The sequence below is a fragment of the Hemibagrus wyckioides genome, linkage group LG14 (genome assembly GCF_019097595.1).
Source record: "Hemibagrus wyckioides isolate EC202008001 linkage group LG14, SWU_Hwy_1.0, whole genome shotgun sequence".
Classification (NCBI taxonomy): domain Eukaryota; kingdom Metazoa; phylum Chordata; class Actinopteri; order Siluriformes; family Bagridae; genus Hemibagrus; species Hemibagrus wyckioides.
Genome location: NC_080723.1, coordinates 2,356,743 through 2,376,053, shown reverse-complemented (window position 1 = coordinate 2,376,053; position 19,311 = coordinate 2,356,743). Strand labels below are relative to the sequence as shown.

General features: G+C 40.7%; 1 protein-coding gene across 2 annotated transcripts; it reads right to left on the bottom strand.

The window, feature by feature from the left end:
• Positions 1 to 117: 117 nt before the first annotated feature.
• Positions 118 to 17,878, bottom strand: cep152 (centrosomal protein 152). 2 transcript variants are annotated; one of them, XM_058408735.1, is made up of 29 exons: positions 17,598 to 17,878; positions 17,237 to 17,339; positions 13,275 to 13,381; positions 13,115 to 13,172; positions 12,532 to 12,828; positions 12,281 to 12,425; positions 11,469 to 11,609; positions 11,117 to 11,256; positions 10,822 to 11,022; positions 9,538 to 9,685; positions 9,075 to 9,166; positions 8,827 to 8,990; positions 8,520 to 8,724; positions 8,322 to 8,429; positions 7,723 to 7,853; positions 7,522 to 7,650; positions 6,713 to 6,848; positions 6,439 to 6,624; positions 6,080 to 6,343; positions 4,866 to 4,997; positions 4,147 to 4,544; positions 3,831 to 4,026; positions 2,947 to 3,022; positions 2,688 to 2,855; positions 2,169 to 2,256; positions 1,985 to 2,067; positions 1,739 to 1,895; positions 1,519 to 1,625; positions 118 to 1,405 (listed from the first exon to the last, which is right to left on the bottom strand). In XM_058408735.1, the coding sequence occupies exons 2-29, from the start codon at positions 17,324 to 17,326 to the stop codon at positions 573 to 575; spliced, it is 4,980 nt and encodes a 1,659-aa protein (XP_058264718.1). In that variant the 5' UTR covers positions 17,327 to 17,339; positions 17,598 to 17,878; the 3' UTR covers positions 118 to 572. The 2 variants fall into 2 exon arrangements, with proteins under 2 accessions (XP_058264718.1, XP_058264719.1); XM_058408736.1 differs by lacking the exons at positions 17,237 to 17,339; positions 17,598 to 17,878 and adding an exon at positions 13,666 to 14,179.
• Between the last annotated feature and the right edge of the window lie 1,433 nt (positions 17,879 to 19,311).

Sequence of the window (19,311 nt, the reverse complement as noted above, 5' to 3'; positions counted from 1 at the left end):
TCAATGCTTTTAACAATTTTTAAGGATATCTAGTTGTTGCTTACGGATAAACACACCAGCTGATCATGGGGTTTAATTGAAGTTAAAGAGTAAACAGTATACAGTCTGCGGATTCTTCAGCAACATGGCAACCACATTCTTTAGCTTAAACTTCGAGTGGGCGGAGCTTGGAATGGAATGTACAAGTCTGTTCTATGGACTGAACATGAACACAGATTTCATACTGTTGTATGCATTACTCTTCCATAAGTCCAGTTAAACCTCAGTCCGGTTTAATGCCAGTAACAAACCATTCACAAAGTGTCTGAAGCATAGAACATGTTAATAAAATTTAATATAGTGTATTAAATTAAATGCAACTCACATGCAGTGTGGTAAATGACCAGCATTAGGTTTATTGGAATGTCAGACATTTTAGGGAAACATTTAAAACTTTAATTTATAAAAGGCAGTACAAAAACAGTGTATTAACAAATCCAGACAAACACAAACATTCAGTGATAATTCACGGTCCAACTGGCGCGCGCGCACACACACACACACACACACACACACACACTATATAAAAAGTATTAGGACCCTGGGCTGTCAAAGCCACTGTCCTGCTGACGGAGTTTAAATTGTGAGAGTAAACTCTTAGGACACGCTTGACGGATTGCCTCATCCTCCGAACCTGGAATTGGCTGCCTGTTCTTGGTCAATTTAACGTCTGCGTTCTTCAAAGGTTTCACCCCTGACGGTTTTTTGGCAATCTCTTTGTAAACAGTTACATCAGAGTTATCACCTATGGTACTTCCAAAGTCCAGATCATCTACAGCAGGGTCAGGGAATGAGAACGAGTTCAATGGATCTGGATGTTTGCTAGGGTAGGAGTGTGTGAGATGTATGTTGCTGGTAAAAGTGGATCCATTACTAGATAAACTCCAATCACTCTGGCCACCATCTCTCACAGGTGCCTCTTTAAGCAGGAAAGGCACGACGGTCACCCGAGGAATGAAATGCTCACTGGCTTTTCCTGCTTCTGTCCCCATCAGGTACTCCTCCCTGCTAGGTTTCCTCAGTGTCACATTCACGGAGTCAACGGTATTGAAATGCACACCGGAGGGAGCGATTTCACAGGAGGATTTGGGATGAGGAGAGTGGCGTGGTTCAATTACTTCAGGACCTTTTGCAGCATTCGTCTTCTCAGAATTTAAGTTGAACTGAGAAGACTTGCCTGCAGTTTTCATTTTGGGCGTTCGGGCTGTAGAGCTGCTCTCAGTGAGGACCTTCCAGTGCTGGCGCTGCTCATTCCTGCTAACTTTATGGGACTCTGTTTTGGCAGAATGACTTTGGCTTGATGGAGCACATGACACTTTAGCAAGATGGTCAACTTTAGAGCTTTCTGTAGAGTTTGATGAGGTTTCTGTGAAAATAAACAAATTTTTAAATGCATTATGTTTACTCCTCCTCCTCTTCCTCTTCCTCCTCCTACTACTACTAATAATAATAAACAGCAGACATATAATGAGTCTGTACCTTGTACATCCTGATTTCTTTGAAATTTCTTTTTGGCTACCGGTGTCTCCAGCACTTTGGCCATGGCAGCCAGTTTACTGGCAGCATTGATAATTTTCTTCTCAGCACTGGGCAGGTCAGTAAAGAGGCCAAGATTTAATGAGGCGGTGGTAAAGATTTCAAAATAATCCATTTGAAAACACAATGCCCAAGCAGCACAAACACTAAAAGAAACTCTTACCCAGTGGTTTGGCCCCCCTCCTCCAGGAGCTCCTGCAGGCAGGTGAGGTAGTACCTGCGCATCCTGCGGGCCGTGTCCTGCCTCTCTCTCAGGACTTCGGCTCTGATCAGCTCGGCCGCTCGTTCTTTGCTCTCCTGCAGATAGCGGAGCATGTCACCTGCACAAGACATCGGTGTTAACTACAGACACGATGTAAAACAGGACTCTATCAGTAGCGGTGTAAACTAATAGAAGAAACACACAGACCTCTTATTTTTTGCACAGCTTTCGTATATTGTTCATTCATTTCTTCAAGGCCAGCATGAAGATTTTGTTGACTGACTGCACCACTGTAATAAATCACAATCCTAAAAATTTAACCTTGCATGGAAGCCAAGTGCAGACAAGTCTTTCAATTTTATCAGGCAAAAATATTTTTGAAAGTACAAACCCTGACTCCTTGGATGCAAATAATTTGGCCTGCTCAGCTGCTTTTACATGGGCTTCCTTCTCTTTCTTTAACAGTTCTTCATGTTCTTCTAAAAAAAAAAATAATAATAATAATTTCAAAATAATTGTTAATATTTTTTAATACACACACACACAAATATAATGTGTGTATATAATAAATATATATATATATATATATATATATATATATATATATATATATATATATATATATATATATATAAAGTATATATATATATATATATATATATATATATATATATATATATATATATATATATATAAATATTTATATATATACATACACATATGCATACATACACACATACACACATACACACACACACACACACACATACACTTACACACACACATACACACACACACACACACACACACACACACACACATATATATATATATATATATATATATACACATATATACACACACACACAATAAATATGTTAAAATAAAGCTACAGCAGAGTACTAATGACCTTTGAGTTTGCACAGAGTGCTCTTGTGCTCTCGGACTGTGTGCTGGAGCTGACGACAGGCCTTCTCCAAATGCCTCTGAAGCTCATGATTCTTCTTCTGGAGCCCGCCTATGGTTTCATTACAACTCTTGCTGCTACAGACTCCTTCCTTCCTTTTATCCAATGAGGCTGCAAAGTACAACATGTAAGCATTCATTTCACCTTAAAAAAAAAAAAAAGTCTCAAATAAGAGCAATTCCAGCAGCAGGAGTGTACATACCACGTATACGATTGAGCTCCTTTTCATGCTGTTCTTGGGTTTCCTTCAGTACGTGCCTCAACTTTTCTTCACTGCTCTGTAACATAAAATATGTATAAAATATAGAAACTATACATGACCATATGTAACATACACTATATTTCCAAAAGTTTTGGGACACCCCTCCAAATCATTGAGTTCAGGTGTTGTTTTTCAGGGGTTGGGCTCGGCCCCTAAGTTCCAGTGAAAGGAACTCTTAATGCTTCAGCTTCATACCAAGACATTTTGGACAATTTCATGCTCTTTGTGGGAACAGTTTGGGGATGACCCCTTCCTGTTCCAACATGACTGCACACCAGTGACCAAAGCAAGGTCAAAAATTCCCATAAACACACTCCTAAACCTTGTGGAAAGCCTTCCCAGAAGAGCTGAAGCTGTTATAGCTGCAAAGGGCGAGACAACTCCATATTACATTCATGTGCATGTAAGCCAGACGCCCCAAAACTTTTGGCAATAGTGTATGAAGAAAAGCATCATCAGAACAGGTTAATACATTTGCATTTTATTGGAGTCAAATCCATTTAACTGAAACTTGCCTTGCAAACTGTGTAACTGTGCCTTTACATTCACATTCAACACAGAACTCTGGGTGTATCCACACATAAATCACACAATTTTTCCTAATGACCTGTAAGGATGGATTATACAAAATGTTGTGCTTAATATGCAAAAAACCATTCTACAAAACTACACTTTGCTGGGAAAGGTGATCATGATTGTTTATTGTAACTCATATGGTATAGATGTTGGTAGATTGAGATTTAGATAGTTGATGAGCTGGGCTGAAGTTCATACTGCGGTTGTACGTCTATTGTGTGGAATTTACAAGCACTAACATTACAAACCTTCACCAAATCCTGCTTGGTGTTGGCTATAGCTGTTGCCAGTGCCTCTCTGCACAGGTTCCTCAGTCTAGCTCTCACACCTCCTTCCCTGCTACATCGCTCCTCAGCAACTTCTCTCTGCTCCTGGACCTCCTTCAGCACCTCCTTTAACTCAGCCAGGACCTCCTCCACGAATTGCTGCCGTTCTTCCCGCAATCTGAAAAACGGTTTGTTTTGTGAGTAAAGATGTGGTTTTGCAAACAGTGTAGAACTTTACAGGATTGCAACACTATGCTTAGTTCAGCATTAATCAGTCACACTGGTCTTTGATCATTACATGAGTTGTTGTTGACTCCTCCACTCCTGCTCCTTGCTCTGCATGGCTTCCTGTAGACGTTCTTGCCCCTGTCTGAGAGCCTCCTCTCGAGCCTCTTTCATTCTTCTCTCCAGCTGTGCCTGATGCTTTTCCTTTAGGCACTCTTGGTCTCCCTGGAATTGCATCTTAAGGCATGAAATCTCTTCCTGCTTTTCAGTGTTCCACAAAGCTCTGGCTGCAGAGAGCTCAGCTTTGAGGAGTGCCTTCTGCTCCTCAGCAGAATTCTCCAGCTGAGTTTTCAGGCAATCCACCTGCTTCTGAAGTTCCTGGTTTCTGCACCTGCAGTCCTCTAGCTCCTTGTGTTTTCTACTCATTGTCTCCTGGCATTTGTCTTCAGCTGCTTTTATTGCTGAAGACACCTAGACGACGCAAAAATATCAGCTAATAAATAGGTTTACTTGCTTAAGTAATACTGATCATTACTTTAAAAGGCAGTATTAGGGTAAAAATAAAATTCTTAAAAATGAACAGGCTATTTTGAAGGTGGTGGTGACATATCTTTAAAAGAGACTGTAGTTAGAGTGCACTCAGTTTGTTTTTCCTTAAATTTTAAATCACCGAATATAGCCTGTATAACCTAGACCTGTGTAGCTTTAATGACCGCCTGATGCACTCTTTTAATGCAAAGCCAAGCTGGTTTGTTGTTGGAAAGCTTTTGTATCGTGTTAAATTCAACAAACCTGCTTGTGAATGTGTTGCTGATGTTGCGTCTCCCACTGTTCTCTCTCGGTCTGCAAGCTGGCTTTGTACTCTGGGAGGGAGGACATCTCTTGGAGCCAGCGATTACGAGCCCTGGACACAGCCCTTTCAACCTGCAAAGGAGACAAAGAGAGAAGCAGCGTAGAGATATCCTAAGAATCTACACAACATCATGGGATTAACTTGTGTTTTTGTGGACATTGTGCAAGCGCAAAAACGAGGCATTGTGTATTTCATGACCTTGGCTGCAGAATGAGACATGATTATGCGATTGTGTGTCCGATCGAATTTAATTCTTTCATAGCCTTTAAACATTATGTACACAGAGCATTGATATTTTTATAATGAGACGATATACTTTAGTGGTAATGTCATTTGAAAAAGTCTAACTTACCAAGAAAGATTCTACGAATTTACTCAAACAAATGTAAACATATTTATATCAGAACCATAATGGCAGCAGTTTAGCCGAGAGTTAAACAGCATGTTGTTAAATGCATCATTCCTCTTTAACTACAGCAATTTATTGTAACTGTGTCATGTATTAGCCCTTTGATGGACTGGTGACCTGTCCAGGGTGTACCCCTGCCTTTCGCCCAATGTGTGCTGGGACAGGCTCCAGCAGATCCCCGTGACCCCAATTAGGAATAAAGCGGGTACAGAAGATGGATGGATGGACGTTTCGTGTTTTGAACAAGTGTTATTTTTTAATCATTTATATCCCATTTAAAGTTGTAGAATGTCCTTGATGGTTAGTTTCTGTTGATATAGCCATGCTGTTATAGAAAATGAAAATTTCACCAAATCAGATTCAAGAGAGACATATGCTGGTTCTAAAATGTATAAAATTTGTCCAGAACAGCCATTAATTCTTTGCAGTAGTTGAGATGTTATGAATAATAACAGGAAGGTCATGAGTTTGAATCCCAGGACTGCCAAGCTGCCATTGTTGGGCCTTTGAGCAAGGGCCTTATTCCTCAACAAATGTATAAAATGAGATAAGGGCATCACTCTGGATAAAGGCGTCTGCCTAATGCTGTAAATATAATTGTGCTCATTTTTGTCAGCATTATTTAGTTCGCAGTTAAAAGAGGTTTATTAATCATTAGCCTTGTGTTAATACTCTCAGCTTACTCTCTTGCCTCACCAAACATAGAGCCCTAAATAATAATCCTATGTGCTTTGTGAAACATACCTGCAGTGTTGTATCCTGTACATGTTTCTGCTGCAGATCTCTCTCTTTGCTCCTCACTGCCTCCTCCACTGCTTTGGTGAGCTTGCTCTCAGACTCTTGCTGCAGCGCCATCTTCTGGGCACTGAGTCTGTCCTCCAGCTGCTCCAGGGACAGAAGCTGGGTCACAGAATCCATAGTGTCTGTCTGAGAAGAGTTATCCTGTGTTCCTGTAGATTTGGGTTTTTGTTTTTCCTTCATGGCCTCTTCCAGTTTTTGCTCCCACTCCTTTAAGTGACAGTAACGACACGTAAATCAAGCACAAGTACACAAAACAACACAATCTTTCCAAATCTATTAATTTTCATAAATTTTCTACTCACTTCTTGCTGTCCTTCTAGCCAGCTCTTTTTGGCAGAGGCTAGCTCTTTAGTGACCTGCAACTGAATCTCTGTCTCTTTGTCTTTGGTCCACTGAGCCTTAAGCTGGGCAACAGCTTCCCGGTGTTGGGAAGCAATATCCGCCTTCTGCTTCTCCAGAGCCTCGTCAATCTCCTGTCGTTTCTTTATCTAAAATAAATTGAATGTCTATTAACCGTTTTGTGAGATTAATAAACATGTAATTCAGATATGTTCAGCAACATAAGAAATAGATCACCTCCTTGTCTTTCAGACTTCTTTCCTCATCAATTCTGCTCTGAAGGTTTTCCTCAAGTTTATCCTTTTCCTTGCAAACAGAGATGTAACATTCCTGCACAGCTAACACTTCTTGACTTAGGTCCGCTAATTTAGATCTGTGTACAAGATGCACTGGAAAGTTAACTTGCACAACCATTCGGAGAATAGTTAATATACACCGATCAGGCATAACATTATGGGTACTGACGGGTGACGTGAATAACATTATCTTAGGTTGGTCAAAATCTGGGATATATTAGGCAGCAAGTGAACATTTTGTCCTCAAAGTTGATGTTAGAAGCAGGAAAAATGGACAAGTGTAAGGATTTGAGCGAGTTTGATGAAGGGCCAAATGGTGATGGCTAGACCACTGGATCAGAACATCTCCAAAACTGCAGCTCTTGTGGGGTGTTCCCGGTCTGCAGTGGTCAGTATCTATGAAAAGTGGTCCAAGGAAGGAACAGTGGTGAACCAGCGACAGGGTCATGGGTGGTCAAGGCTCATTGATGCACTTGTGGAACGAAGGCTGGCCCGTGTGATCTGATCCAACAGACGAGCTACTATTGTGCAAACTGCTGAAGAAGTTAATGCTGGTTCTGATAGAAAGGGGTCAGAATACACAGTGCAGGACGGGTGTGGGCTGTTTTGGCAGCAAAAGGGGGACCGTCACAATATTAGGCAGGTGGTCATAATGCTATGCCTGATCAGGGATAACATCAACGAAAACTTGCAAACTTCATTTAAGAATAAAGATTATTTGGCGGATATCTTTAAACATTAGTCTCTTACTCCAGCTGCTGGATGTGCTGTTGATGCTGGGCAGTAAGCTGCGCAGTGTATGCTGTGTGTTCCTGGGTGAGGTCTGCACGAACACGCTGAACCACATCATCTCTGTACTGCTGCTGGGTTCTCTCATACCTGAACACACACCTCCAATGATGAATCTAATAAACCATTTCTCACATTTCCCTTTGTTTAAAGCAAGCTTACCTTTCTGCAGCCTCCTGTTTCTCCTGGTCCAGCTCCTGAATCATCTCTCTCATCTTGGTGCAGAGCTCGGAATTAGCCGCCTTCACCTTCTCCTCACTCTGCTTCAGCTCCTTATTTCTCGACTCCAGTGCCTGCAATTATAATATCACAAGTCTCATTTAAACACGAAAACAATAAAAACCTGTGCTTAATCTACTGTTCTAAAAACATATGAACAAATTTTCCTGAGGTCTTTTCAGCTATAATTCTCTTTAAATCATGTGCATGAGAACGAAGACGTTCTGTAGGAGGGGGCAGTGCATTCAAATACAACATGTGCTGAGACGATTTTTTTTGTTAAAATAAATCCAAGGAATCTATCTTGATGGCTAAGAGTGACTAATAAACCAGTCATCATTATAGCTGAAAAGGTCTAATCAATCTGGAAATGAATTCTCTGCATAACCTCTAACAAAGCCAGGGCCGTTATAAAATCCGGCCATTATTTTTATAGGTCACTTTTAATGGAAGAAATTTAAGTTTAAAGCCTGATTGTTATAAATGTTTTATGGAGGAAACCACATACTCCCACATCGGTACGAAAACAAAAAGATTTGGACCTCGACTCGCTTCTGCAGTTGCTGTCGTTCCTCTTCCAGTCTTGCAACCTCTTTGTGAGGGGTCATGTTGGATTGCTCCAAAAGCTTTTCTAGGCCGCTTTCCCTAACCTGCACATTCACAACACACAGCTTATAGTACCACGGACTATATTTTCATGGGAAAAACTACCGCGCGCATACATACGAGTCAGGCCTCACCACAGAGTCTTTAGCATTTTTCTCGGCGCCTTGTAGCCTAGTCTGTAGCTGTTCCACGTTGTTCTGTGATATCTGGAGCTCTTTCTGTAAACGAGAGATCTTCTCCCTTTTGGTTTTCAGTTGCATTAAACACCGCTGCAGTTCGCTCTTTAGCTCTTTTGCCAAGTCCTCCTTTGGCAGGCTCAAGTCTGAGAGGACAGGGGTGCTGAAAAGCAAGAGAAATAACAGACTAATCACATCTGAATCAAACCAGACATGTGGTTAAATGATTATATGATTTTCCGAGATGTTATGCAAAACAATTTACCTGTGATTTCTGCCATCTTTCCAGCTAACTTTCTTAATGCCAAGATCTACGTAGGACTCAGAGAGATGGTTCTCCCAGTTTGGATTCGATTCAAAAGAAACGGCACCAAGCTTCACAGCAGACTCATACAGTGTGATCTGCTCTTTCAACTCATTTAACTCTTCCTATGGAGAAATGAGGAGAAACTACAAAACTGAAAGCAGTCAAGAGTTTTAGATGATTTGTACAAGGAGGACTGGTTCACTTACTTGTAGCACTTGGTTCATATTCTCACTTATGTTACGACTAGACTGGGCCTGCTGTAGCTTTATCTGCATCTGGCTCATCTCTTGCACACATCCTAAAAAAAGCCCAACAGGTTAAAAATAATGTCTGGATCAGTGGAGGTTCTTGGCCATGCCGATGATGTGTCGATCTAAACGCCTACAGAATATCTTATATATAACCTCTGTGATGTTCATGGAACATGCTGAATTGTTGAATATTGCAGGCTTGTACAATGTGGGTTTTTATAAAAACACTAACACAGTGATAGCAATTAATTTCATAAGGGGGAGGGAGAATGGCATCCAGAATGGCACTCAAAGTGACCTTTGAGTTACTCTCCTTTTAAAAGATAGTTGCTAAACCACTCATCAATGTCATTTACATTTTGGGTGAAAGGATTCAACTGAATTAATACTGTACAGAAAAATGACAACACACACACACCAGTTTGAAGCAGCTTGGAACACTGCTGCTGGCTCTCCTCCAAACGCTGTGTGAGGGCATTGATGACTGCAGCTCTGTCCACCTGCTCTTCCTCTCTCTGCCTCTCCAGCTGCTTCACCTGCTCCCGCAGCCTCTGGGCCAACTGCACCTGTCATGCATGCACATATACACACACACACACATACAGTACATCTCTTTGCTTTCATGCAACTTCAGAATCTGAGGTCCACAAGGGCTTGTAGTGCCCTCTAGTGAAAGTAAAAGAATTCATTATTTTTTTAATTTTGACTTAAACATATTATTACACAATTCCGGGAAGCTTAAACACACTGAAATCTATATTAGGAATGCTTGTACACCTACTCTTACATGCAGTAATCTGATCAACAAAATTGTAGCCAATCAATCAACAGTACAAGACCACATCTCATTCTGCAGTGGGCATCGGCTCACCAAAACTGGACAGTTGAAGAGTGAAAAACAAAAAGCCTGCTCTGATGAATCACTGATGGCACACAGATGGTAGGCTCAGATTTTAGCACCAAAAGAATGAATCCAATGGCCCAATATGCATTGTGTCAGCAGTCCAGGCTTGTGGAGGTTGTGTGATGGTGTGGGGAATGTTTCATCACTTGAAAGCCACAGACTATGGACCACAGACCTATTTGAGTATAGCCGACCAGGTGCATCCCTTCATGGGCACAATTTATCTCTTATAATGACTCATTTCCAGCATGATGATGCACCACGTCATAAAGCAAACTTGTTTCATGAACAATGAGTTTGCTGTTCTTCAGTGCCCTTCCTTGTCCCCGGTTCTGAACCCAATAGAACACCTTTAAAGAATTGATAGAATGGTAGAACCTGAAAAATCTGCAGGAATTGCATGATGCAATCATGTCAACGTGGACCAAAATATCACAGGAATTTTTCCAACATCTGGAATCCATGAAGCAAAGACCCTTACCTGGGAGGAGAATTAGTGTTCCTAATAAAGTGCTCAGTAAGTGTAACACTGTGGTGCTCTCTAGTGCCAAGACCATCACAATAAATAGCCAACAGAGTGAAATGTAGGGTTTTTTTTTTAGCTGTTCACCACACAAACAAAATACTAGTCACTTTATTAGGTAGGTCTATAAAATCATATAAACCTATTGTCTGTTTTTATCAGACCGAGCTATTACAGGTGTACAGACCGCTGCAACCACTATAAGCTGGACCTCTTTTAGAGCACCTCTATGTACCCGCTGACTAATAATGAGGATGATTTAGAAATGAACTGACCTGCTCCTCCAGATTTTGACCATGTGTATCTAATTTTTGTTGTAGAGCAAGCACTCTAGCTTCATGCTGTTCCTTCATGGCAGCCATGTCTCGGTCATGCTGTTCCCGTGTGCGTGTCAGCGCGTTAGACCGACATAGCTCCATCATCTGCTGCTGCAGACTGTCTACTGTTGCCTCTGCAGCACACTGCTTCTTCATGTTCTACAACAATAATCAAAACATGGCTCTTGCTCAGCTACAGACACGCAGATTGACTGCTGTGGGCAGCATGTAATTCGTGCTGCTGCAGTTTTACCTCTTGTTCTCTCTCAGTAAGGGTCCGAATCTGTCGCTCCAAAGACATGACTTTCGCTTGTAGTCGAGACTCCTTCTCTTTTGCCTCCTCTAGGAGATGGCTGGACTCCTTTAGGGATACTGTTAGCCCATCCTTTTCATCTAGGCACAAGCAAAGTAAACATACAATTAATTTCAAAAACATCTAAGTATTTCAGATGTTCAATTTCAACATAATGCCACATCACCTGGGTTTAACAGTAACTGCTGTGGAGTGGAATGAGATGTTATTACCGTTTTATAACTAATCACAGTCCCAGTAGTTTAAATATAGATTCATAGTTTAAAAATAGTCCTTCAGATGGTTAGCTTACCTTTTACGATGGCAAACTGATGCTCAAGATATCTCATTTTACGCCTGCAATCTTCCAGTTTCTGCTCAAGATCCTCAATCTGCCTTAATTGAGCCTTGTTCAAAATCTTCACCTGAGCGTATTCCTGGGCATCGACAGTAGCTAAAACAAAACATTTCACATTTTAAAATCCTTCTTCACTTATTTATTTTTATCATCGGTGTTCAATATATTCAATTCAATTTTATTTGTATAGCAATTTTTAACAATGGGCATTGTTTCATACACAGACAAGGCATAACATTATGACCACCTGCCTAATATTGTGTTGAACCCATTTTGCTGCCGAAACAGATGCCCTGACCCATCCTGCACTGTGTATTCTGACACCTTTCTATCAGAACCAGCATTAACTTCTTCAGCAATCTGAGCCACAGTAGCTCATCTGTTGGATTGGATCACACGGCACAGCCTTCACTTCCCACATGCACCAGTGAGGCCGCCCATGACCTGTCGCTGCTTCACCACTTTTGATAGATACTGACCACTGCAGACTGGGAACACCCCACAAGACCTGCAGTTTTGGAGATGCTCTGATCCAGTGGTCTAGCCATCACAATTTGGCCCTTCGTCAAACTCACTCAAATCCTTACGCTTGTCCATTTTTCCTGCTTCTAACATCAACTTTGAGGACAAAATGTTCACCTGCTGCCTAATATATCCCACCCACTAACAGGTGCCATGATGAGGAGATCATCAGTCTTATTCACTCAAATGTTATGCCCGAGATATATATATATATAAAAAGAAAGAGAAATCTTCACATGACTTACCTGGTGATGAATCAAGAAAGTCTCTTTGCAGCTGGTCAAAGTGGCCATTTTGTTGAGATGACTGAATGTTGAACATATTTTGCTGTCTTGCTGGCTGATGCGGCTGGTAGCTGGCTTGGCCATCAGTTATTCCATTATCATATTTCTGGAAGTATTACAGAAAAGTTACTCAAAGAAATGTTTCATATTGATTTAGTATCATAACATATACGTATATAATAGCAGAGAGTATCCAGAATCCATTTAACTACCTGAAAGTAGTTCCTGACATTGGAATGTTCGCCATAGTCTTGGCCATCTGCTCCAGCGTGATGGCCTGTGTGTAGGTAAGCTTCCTGTTCATAATCCTCCTCAACAGAGTTGCTGCTGGTTCCATTAGATACTGCAGTCCCAGTAGAGGAGTAGACATATTCTCCAGACTCATACTGATAGGTCTGGCCCTGGTGTCCATCCCAGCCATGTTCTGTCCTATGCTGGAGGTGATGAACATGATCAGGGCCATACATGTAACCCTGATGATCGGACTGGTTATAAGCATTCCCGGGATTCTTTAAAAAGACAGAATGTTATTAGAGATCTTGTCAATAACCAGTTGTATATTAAAAAACAAGAGGCAAAAGGCAGCATTTGTGAAAGGAGGCCAGTCTGTAATGATTAATTAGGAGCCACATGAATACATTATTAAACTAACAGAGGATAAAACACATTACACCAAGGGTCTTACTTTTAAACCATCATGAAAACCAGCATCGACCTTACAAACTTTATTAATCATGAAGGTTTAAATGTCTACTACAGTCATACTAACACCTGAACTTAAAGAAATATACTCACCGTTTCAGCAGAAGGACACTGTGGGTGATCAGACTGTCCATTCCAAGCATGCTGTGGTCTGAGATACATTAAAAAACCCCACAAATTATACATTTCTGAATTTCTCATAGACAAAAAAAAACAATTTTGTATCTGACTGAAAATAAACCTGTGCCTGTACCGGTCATTCCCTCTTTGAGGACTGCAGGTTGAGTAGTCCAGCTCTGGTGAGGAGTCGTGGCTATCCTCCAGCATATCATCTGGGAGGTCGGTCAAGAGCTTATGCAGCTAGAGAACACGGATATTCAGAATTCGTGAGACAATGTACCAGAAAATTGCAAGGCAGCTCTTAACAATGTGTAGGAAACCGTAGCAACTGTTGATAAACACACCACCACCCAGTTTCTCTACACAAACAGGCCTATCATTAGACTATTTGGAGGTAGTGCTGAATAATACATGCTATAATTAATTAAATTAAAGCCAGCAGAAAGTCACATACAGTATGTTCACAGGCATAATAGATAACAGCGCTTTCCAAAAAGAAAAAAAGGATTACCAATCAGACTTACTCTCCATAAAGAGCACCGAATCAACCTGACGTCTTCCACGGTTTCCTCACACGCAAAAACACTTTCATGCTCACGCATTTAGGCTAAACCTCCAAGTCAGAGTAGTTAGCTGTGAATAAATCATGCACCTCTAAGTTCCTGATGTTTAGCTGTACAAAGTCAGACTTAAGGAAATAAATAAATAAATAAATAACCTGAACATTTTGTGCACTGTCCTAGCCTGAAGCTTGCCTATTGTCTGGCTCCGGCTATACATTCTGGTTAACTGGAGCAGAAACATTTCTCCCCTGGTGTGGAGGAAGAAACGTTTACCCCAAACCTGCTATGCAAATAACCTTGAGTGCTATAACCTTGTTTGAAAACTATTCCTAGATCAGACAGATCAGCAGCCAAGCGCTATGCAGTACAGTCCACTGCGCAAAAAAAAACACAAATCCTCTTGTAAGTTCACCATATTGTTTTTTCTCTTCAGTCCAGGAAAAGAAGCACATGCTGACAGAGTCGTAGCAGACACGCCTGACAGCTCTGCACTTCAGCCAATAATGGTTCAGGTCCATGGTTCAGCAGATTTCTTAAGCATGAGTCACAGCCTACGTGTATCTGATTGGAAGACGTCGGTCTTTAAACACAAACACGTCTCACGGGCTCTTGGAATAAGAGTTTGGAGGCATTTACGTTTGAACTGAGCTCACATTTTCAAACCTGTGCTTCCTAAATAAACCACATGTCCTCACTTAAGTCAAAACTCAAGACCATTTTACTTGAACGGACAACACGTGCCTTTTCACGTCGTGCCTTGTTGTTCCGTGATTTAGGAAGTTTGTTGCGGTGGTGTATTTCTGACCAAACTTATACGTATATCCAGAGCAGCTATTTAACCGACGTTTAAAGAATCACCACCACAGAGAGCTACAAGCAGAAGACTACAAACTGAATAGATAATGCCATTAACGCTTGGCACTCCATCTCCTTCAATGGATGAAGGTGACACATTTAGTTATGTCATGGCATGTACCAAAGCATCAGCTTGATGAAATAAATGTAATAAATGAAATAAAAATAGATAGATAGATAGATAGATAGATAGATAGATAGATAGATAGATAGATAGATAGATAGATAGATAGATAGATAGATAGATAGATAGATAGATAGATGCATTAACAATTACACTTTCATTTAATTATTTATGTCTTATTTACCTTTTTTTATTTTATTCATTTTTATATTCACAGCAAAATGAATAAGACATGGCAAAAGAAATAGGAACATACACACACACGACAAAATAAAATAAAATAAAATAAAATAAAATGGGTAATGTAATATCAGATCAGCTCGCTGAATAAACATTCAATACAGAGTATCCACTTCTAGACAGCTGGGTCAAGTTTGAGAGTTTCAACATAATTACGAAAGGGCCCCCAAATTTTACGAAAAGCAGCAGTTGGACACTGTAGAGAGTACCTAATTTTCTCTAACTTTATGAAATAGAGAACATCTCTAATCCAGCGAGTATGACATGGGGGGGTGAGGACTTTTCCAGTTCAATAGGATTAGACGCCTAGCCAAAAGAGTTAAAAAAGCAACAAAGTCAGAAACACCAAACAGCCCAGTAAGCGGACATGGTGGTATATCTACAGATGTAATGGCAGACAGTGAGGCAAAGATTTGTTTCCAAAAGGACGTCAGAGCTGGACAAGTCCAGAACATATGAATTAGAGTGGCTGGTCCAGAATGACATCTGTCCACTCATCATCAATGGACGGGTTGATCCGAGCCAACCTACTCTTGGACCAGTGGGTTCTATGAACAACCTTGCACTGTATGAGCCCGTGACGTGCACAGAGAGATGAAGAGTGGACCCTATTCAAAACACCATCTCTTCATCAATTTCATTACCTATATCTTGAGACCAGACAATGTGCAAGTTATCAGAACATGATGATTCTAAATTAGCTATTAGATTCATTAATTTAGAAATTGACCCATTGATAGCGGGGTCCACCCCCAGGATAGAGTCGAAACCAGAAAGACAAGGTACATTTGGGAAATTGCTACATTCTTTACATACAAAATCTCGAATTAGTAAATATCAAAAGAAATGGCTTTTGGGCACATTAAATTGAGTGGTTAACTGCTCGAAAGAGGCAAAAACGTTATCAATGTAAAGGTCTGAAAAAGATGCCAATCCAAGACCTTTCCAGGAAGCATAAGCAGTGTCCATAATAGAAGGGTGAAACAGAGGGTTGGAGTGGATTGGAGAAAGTCTTATTTACCATCTTAATGAATTTATTCATTATTTTTTAAATTTAATTAGTTAATTAAATAGTGGGCAAGTGTAAGGATTTGAGCGAGTTTGGCAAAGGGCCAAACTGTGATGGCTAGACCCGGTTGATGACTGGCCCATGTGATCCGATCCAACAGACGAGCTACTGTTGCTCAAATTGCTGAAGAAGTTAATGCTGGTTCTGACAGAAAGGGGTCAGAATACACAATGCCAGACTGGTCAGGGCTGTTCGGTAGCAAAAGGCGGACTGACACATTATTAGGCTAATAATGTTATGCCTGATCGGTGTATAGGTCTCATTTGAGAAAAAGTTACTTAGTTTTCTTGCCACTGTGTCGCTTTGGTTAAATTAACCGTGACAAATTATATAACCCATTGTAACTGCTCCTGTGGGAGATTATCCCCGTTAACACAGACATGAACATGCTGTAGGCTTCATGTTTCACGCACACAGCAGGCTGTTGTGAGAGAGAGAGAGAGAGAGAGAGACAGAGAGAGAGAGCGCTTCTTTGAAGGGGCGTGTGTGTTAACTGTCACTGTGAAACCTGTGTCTAGAAAGTAGTGACAGAAGGTCCGGCTCTTTTTCAAAGATTCGGCTCTTTTAGCTCGGCTCCCTTAGAAGAGCCGACTCCCAAATGGCTCTTCATTTAGCATCAATCGGAGACCTCTATTTTAGCCTGATTTAGCAATTATGAATGTTTTGTGTGTCGGTACACAATATTTTATACAGTGTTCTCATAAAACCCTCATTTTTATGCATTTTTAATTTCGCTACAAGAAAAAAAAACAGTTACAGGTTTGAAGTTGATCCTAATCTGACGGATATTTCATTTTAACAGATTCTGCAGTCTCCAATATCATTTAAAATCAGACAGATTATGCACTTTCATGCGGTTTTCGCTCATTTCTTCACTTTTTTTTGTATTTAAATCTGGCTCCTCTGCTTCTATCTATCGCTGTGTACCTGGCCTGTACCACTAAACTCTCCGGAGCGTCTGTCCCGCTTTCTTTTTTCACATAATGGTATGAGCCTAGTCTGTTCTCGCATGTGATTGGCCGCGCGGTGTGCCAGTCAAAATAAAGTCCCGCCCCTGTTTGCATGGATTCTGGAGCGGTTGAAGATTCGACTCTCCCCGACGGGAGTCGGCTCTTTTCTTTCGCTTAAAAAAAAAAAGAATCGGCTCTTTGAGCCGGCTCGTTCGCGAACGACACATCACTTCTAGCAAAGTGTTTACTAAACTGCCAAGCAACATGTCGTGGTAGATAAAATATTAAAATTACCTCCTGCTCCCTGGCGTAGTCCTCTTGATCATATTCCTCTTCCTCTTCATGCTGCGTTTGTAAGGCAGCACTGTCAAAATCGATGGACATCACTAGCTAGCGTCTAAAAAAAACAAAACAAAAACAAATGTCGTCTAACAGTCTGAATAACACACTTTATTAGCTCAGCTTCTAGTTAATACACGTAGGATCGTGTTCTTTTTTTGTTTTTTTAAATCTAATCAGTAATGTGAGAGCCATCAAGCCTTTTTAAAGGCCCCCCGTGTTAGCAATAACAATCATTTCTGCCTGTCCAGCTAGCTTTGCGTGCGTTTAAATAGCAGACAGAGCTATAGCTTAATTCTAAATTATCCAGACTTACATTTTTCTGCTCTGCTCTTTCAGTCGTTTCTGCAGTTTATCTTCATAACAGTAGCTGTTAGCGTCGCAGTCAAATCAACACATTCAACAGGGAACTAAGCCAACGAAACGGCTAGCTACGCGTTTAAACGTGAAGTTTTTAATCCTTAGTAACAAAACACCTGTAGTCTGCTCGATTTTATCTCATGCCGACGTTACAGAAGTCGTTATTAAACTCCTTTGCTGGGTTAAATCTAGCCATACAATGTTTATGCTACAGTCCACTGAGGGCGTCATTCTTGAAACATGGCGCTCTGAACAGCGGCAAAAATCCTGACAGCTCATTGGCTGGTCGGTGGATGACGTATTCTGTATCCTCGTGTGCGTTTACAGTAAGATAAATCAAATCTGTAAATTTCTTTAAATTAATCTTTTATTTAAAAAAATTCTTTACTCCCCCCCTCATATAGATTACCGGTCTCAGTGTGAAAATGTTTTAAAATAATATTACGGTTTGTTTGCATTATTTAGAGGCATGTTTAGATTATTTATCAGCTTTCTAGGTGTAAAGTTGTTATAATTTGGATTCAGTGACCAGTCAAAATACCCACTGGATATCCCTCAGAGATACTACTGAAATATTAATGCAAAACATTTCGCAACAAATTTCCAAGAAACAAATTTTCATTGAACATACATTTCACAATCACTTTTCCTCTAAGACTAAATATGGAGAAATTTGATAAGAACGGGTCAAAATGGTCAATGTAAACAAACACAGATAGTACATAAGTAGGTGTGAAGTGGTTTGCAGTGAATCTGCCACATCCTTTCCTCCCTTTTTATATGAAGTGCACCGGTCAGTCATAACATTGTGAGCAGTGACCGGTGAAGTGAATAACACTGATGATCTCCTCATCATGGCCCCTGTTAGTGGGTGGGATATATTAGGCAGCAAGTCAACGTTTTGTCCTCAAAGTTGATGTGTTAGAAGCAGGAAAAATGGACAAGCGTAAGGATTTGAGCGAGTTTGACCAAAAGGGCCAAATTGTGATGGTTAGACCACTGGATCAGAGTAAAATATTTAATATTTTGGGTCTCCCAGTGTGTAGTGTGTCAGGGTCATTACCAGTGCCCTAACCCGTGTAGAATATACTGATTAACCAATTAGGGATCTGATTGAAACACACCCATAGTTTTAAAAAAGGCTACAGACTTGTCGCTTGTCTCTTTTGCTTCAGTTGGATTGTACACTTCATGCTTCATGTCTTTTGAATGTCATTTCAGTTTGTTGTTGCTGGGAGACGTCTTATTGAAATAAAGCCAAGTTTGCTCCTTCCCATCCAAGCCTGAATTCTCCATATTACATTCATGTGCATGAAAAGGCAGACAATTTGGCAAAAGGGCCAAATTGTGATGGCTAGACCGCTGGATCAGAGCATCTCCAAAATTGCAGCTCTTGTGGAGTGTTCCCGGTCTGCAGTGGTCAGTATCTATCAAAAGTATCCTTTAAGTCCTGTAAGTTGTGAAGTGGGGTTCATGGAAGCCCTACCATACAACTTACATTATTTTAAGGATCTGCTGCTAACTTTTTGGTGCCAGATACCACAGCACACATTTATGGATCTAGTTGGAGTCCATGCCTCGACGGGTCAGGGCTGTATGGGCGGTAAAAGGGGGACCAACACAATATTAGGCTTTATGTCTAATGGAAATGGACCGAACCATTCAGTCTT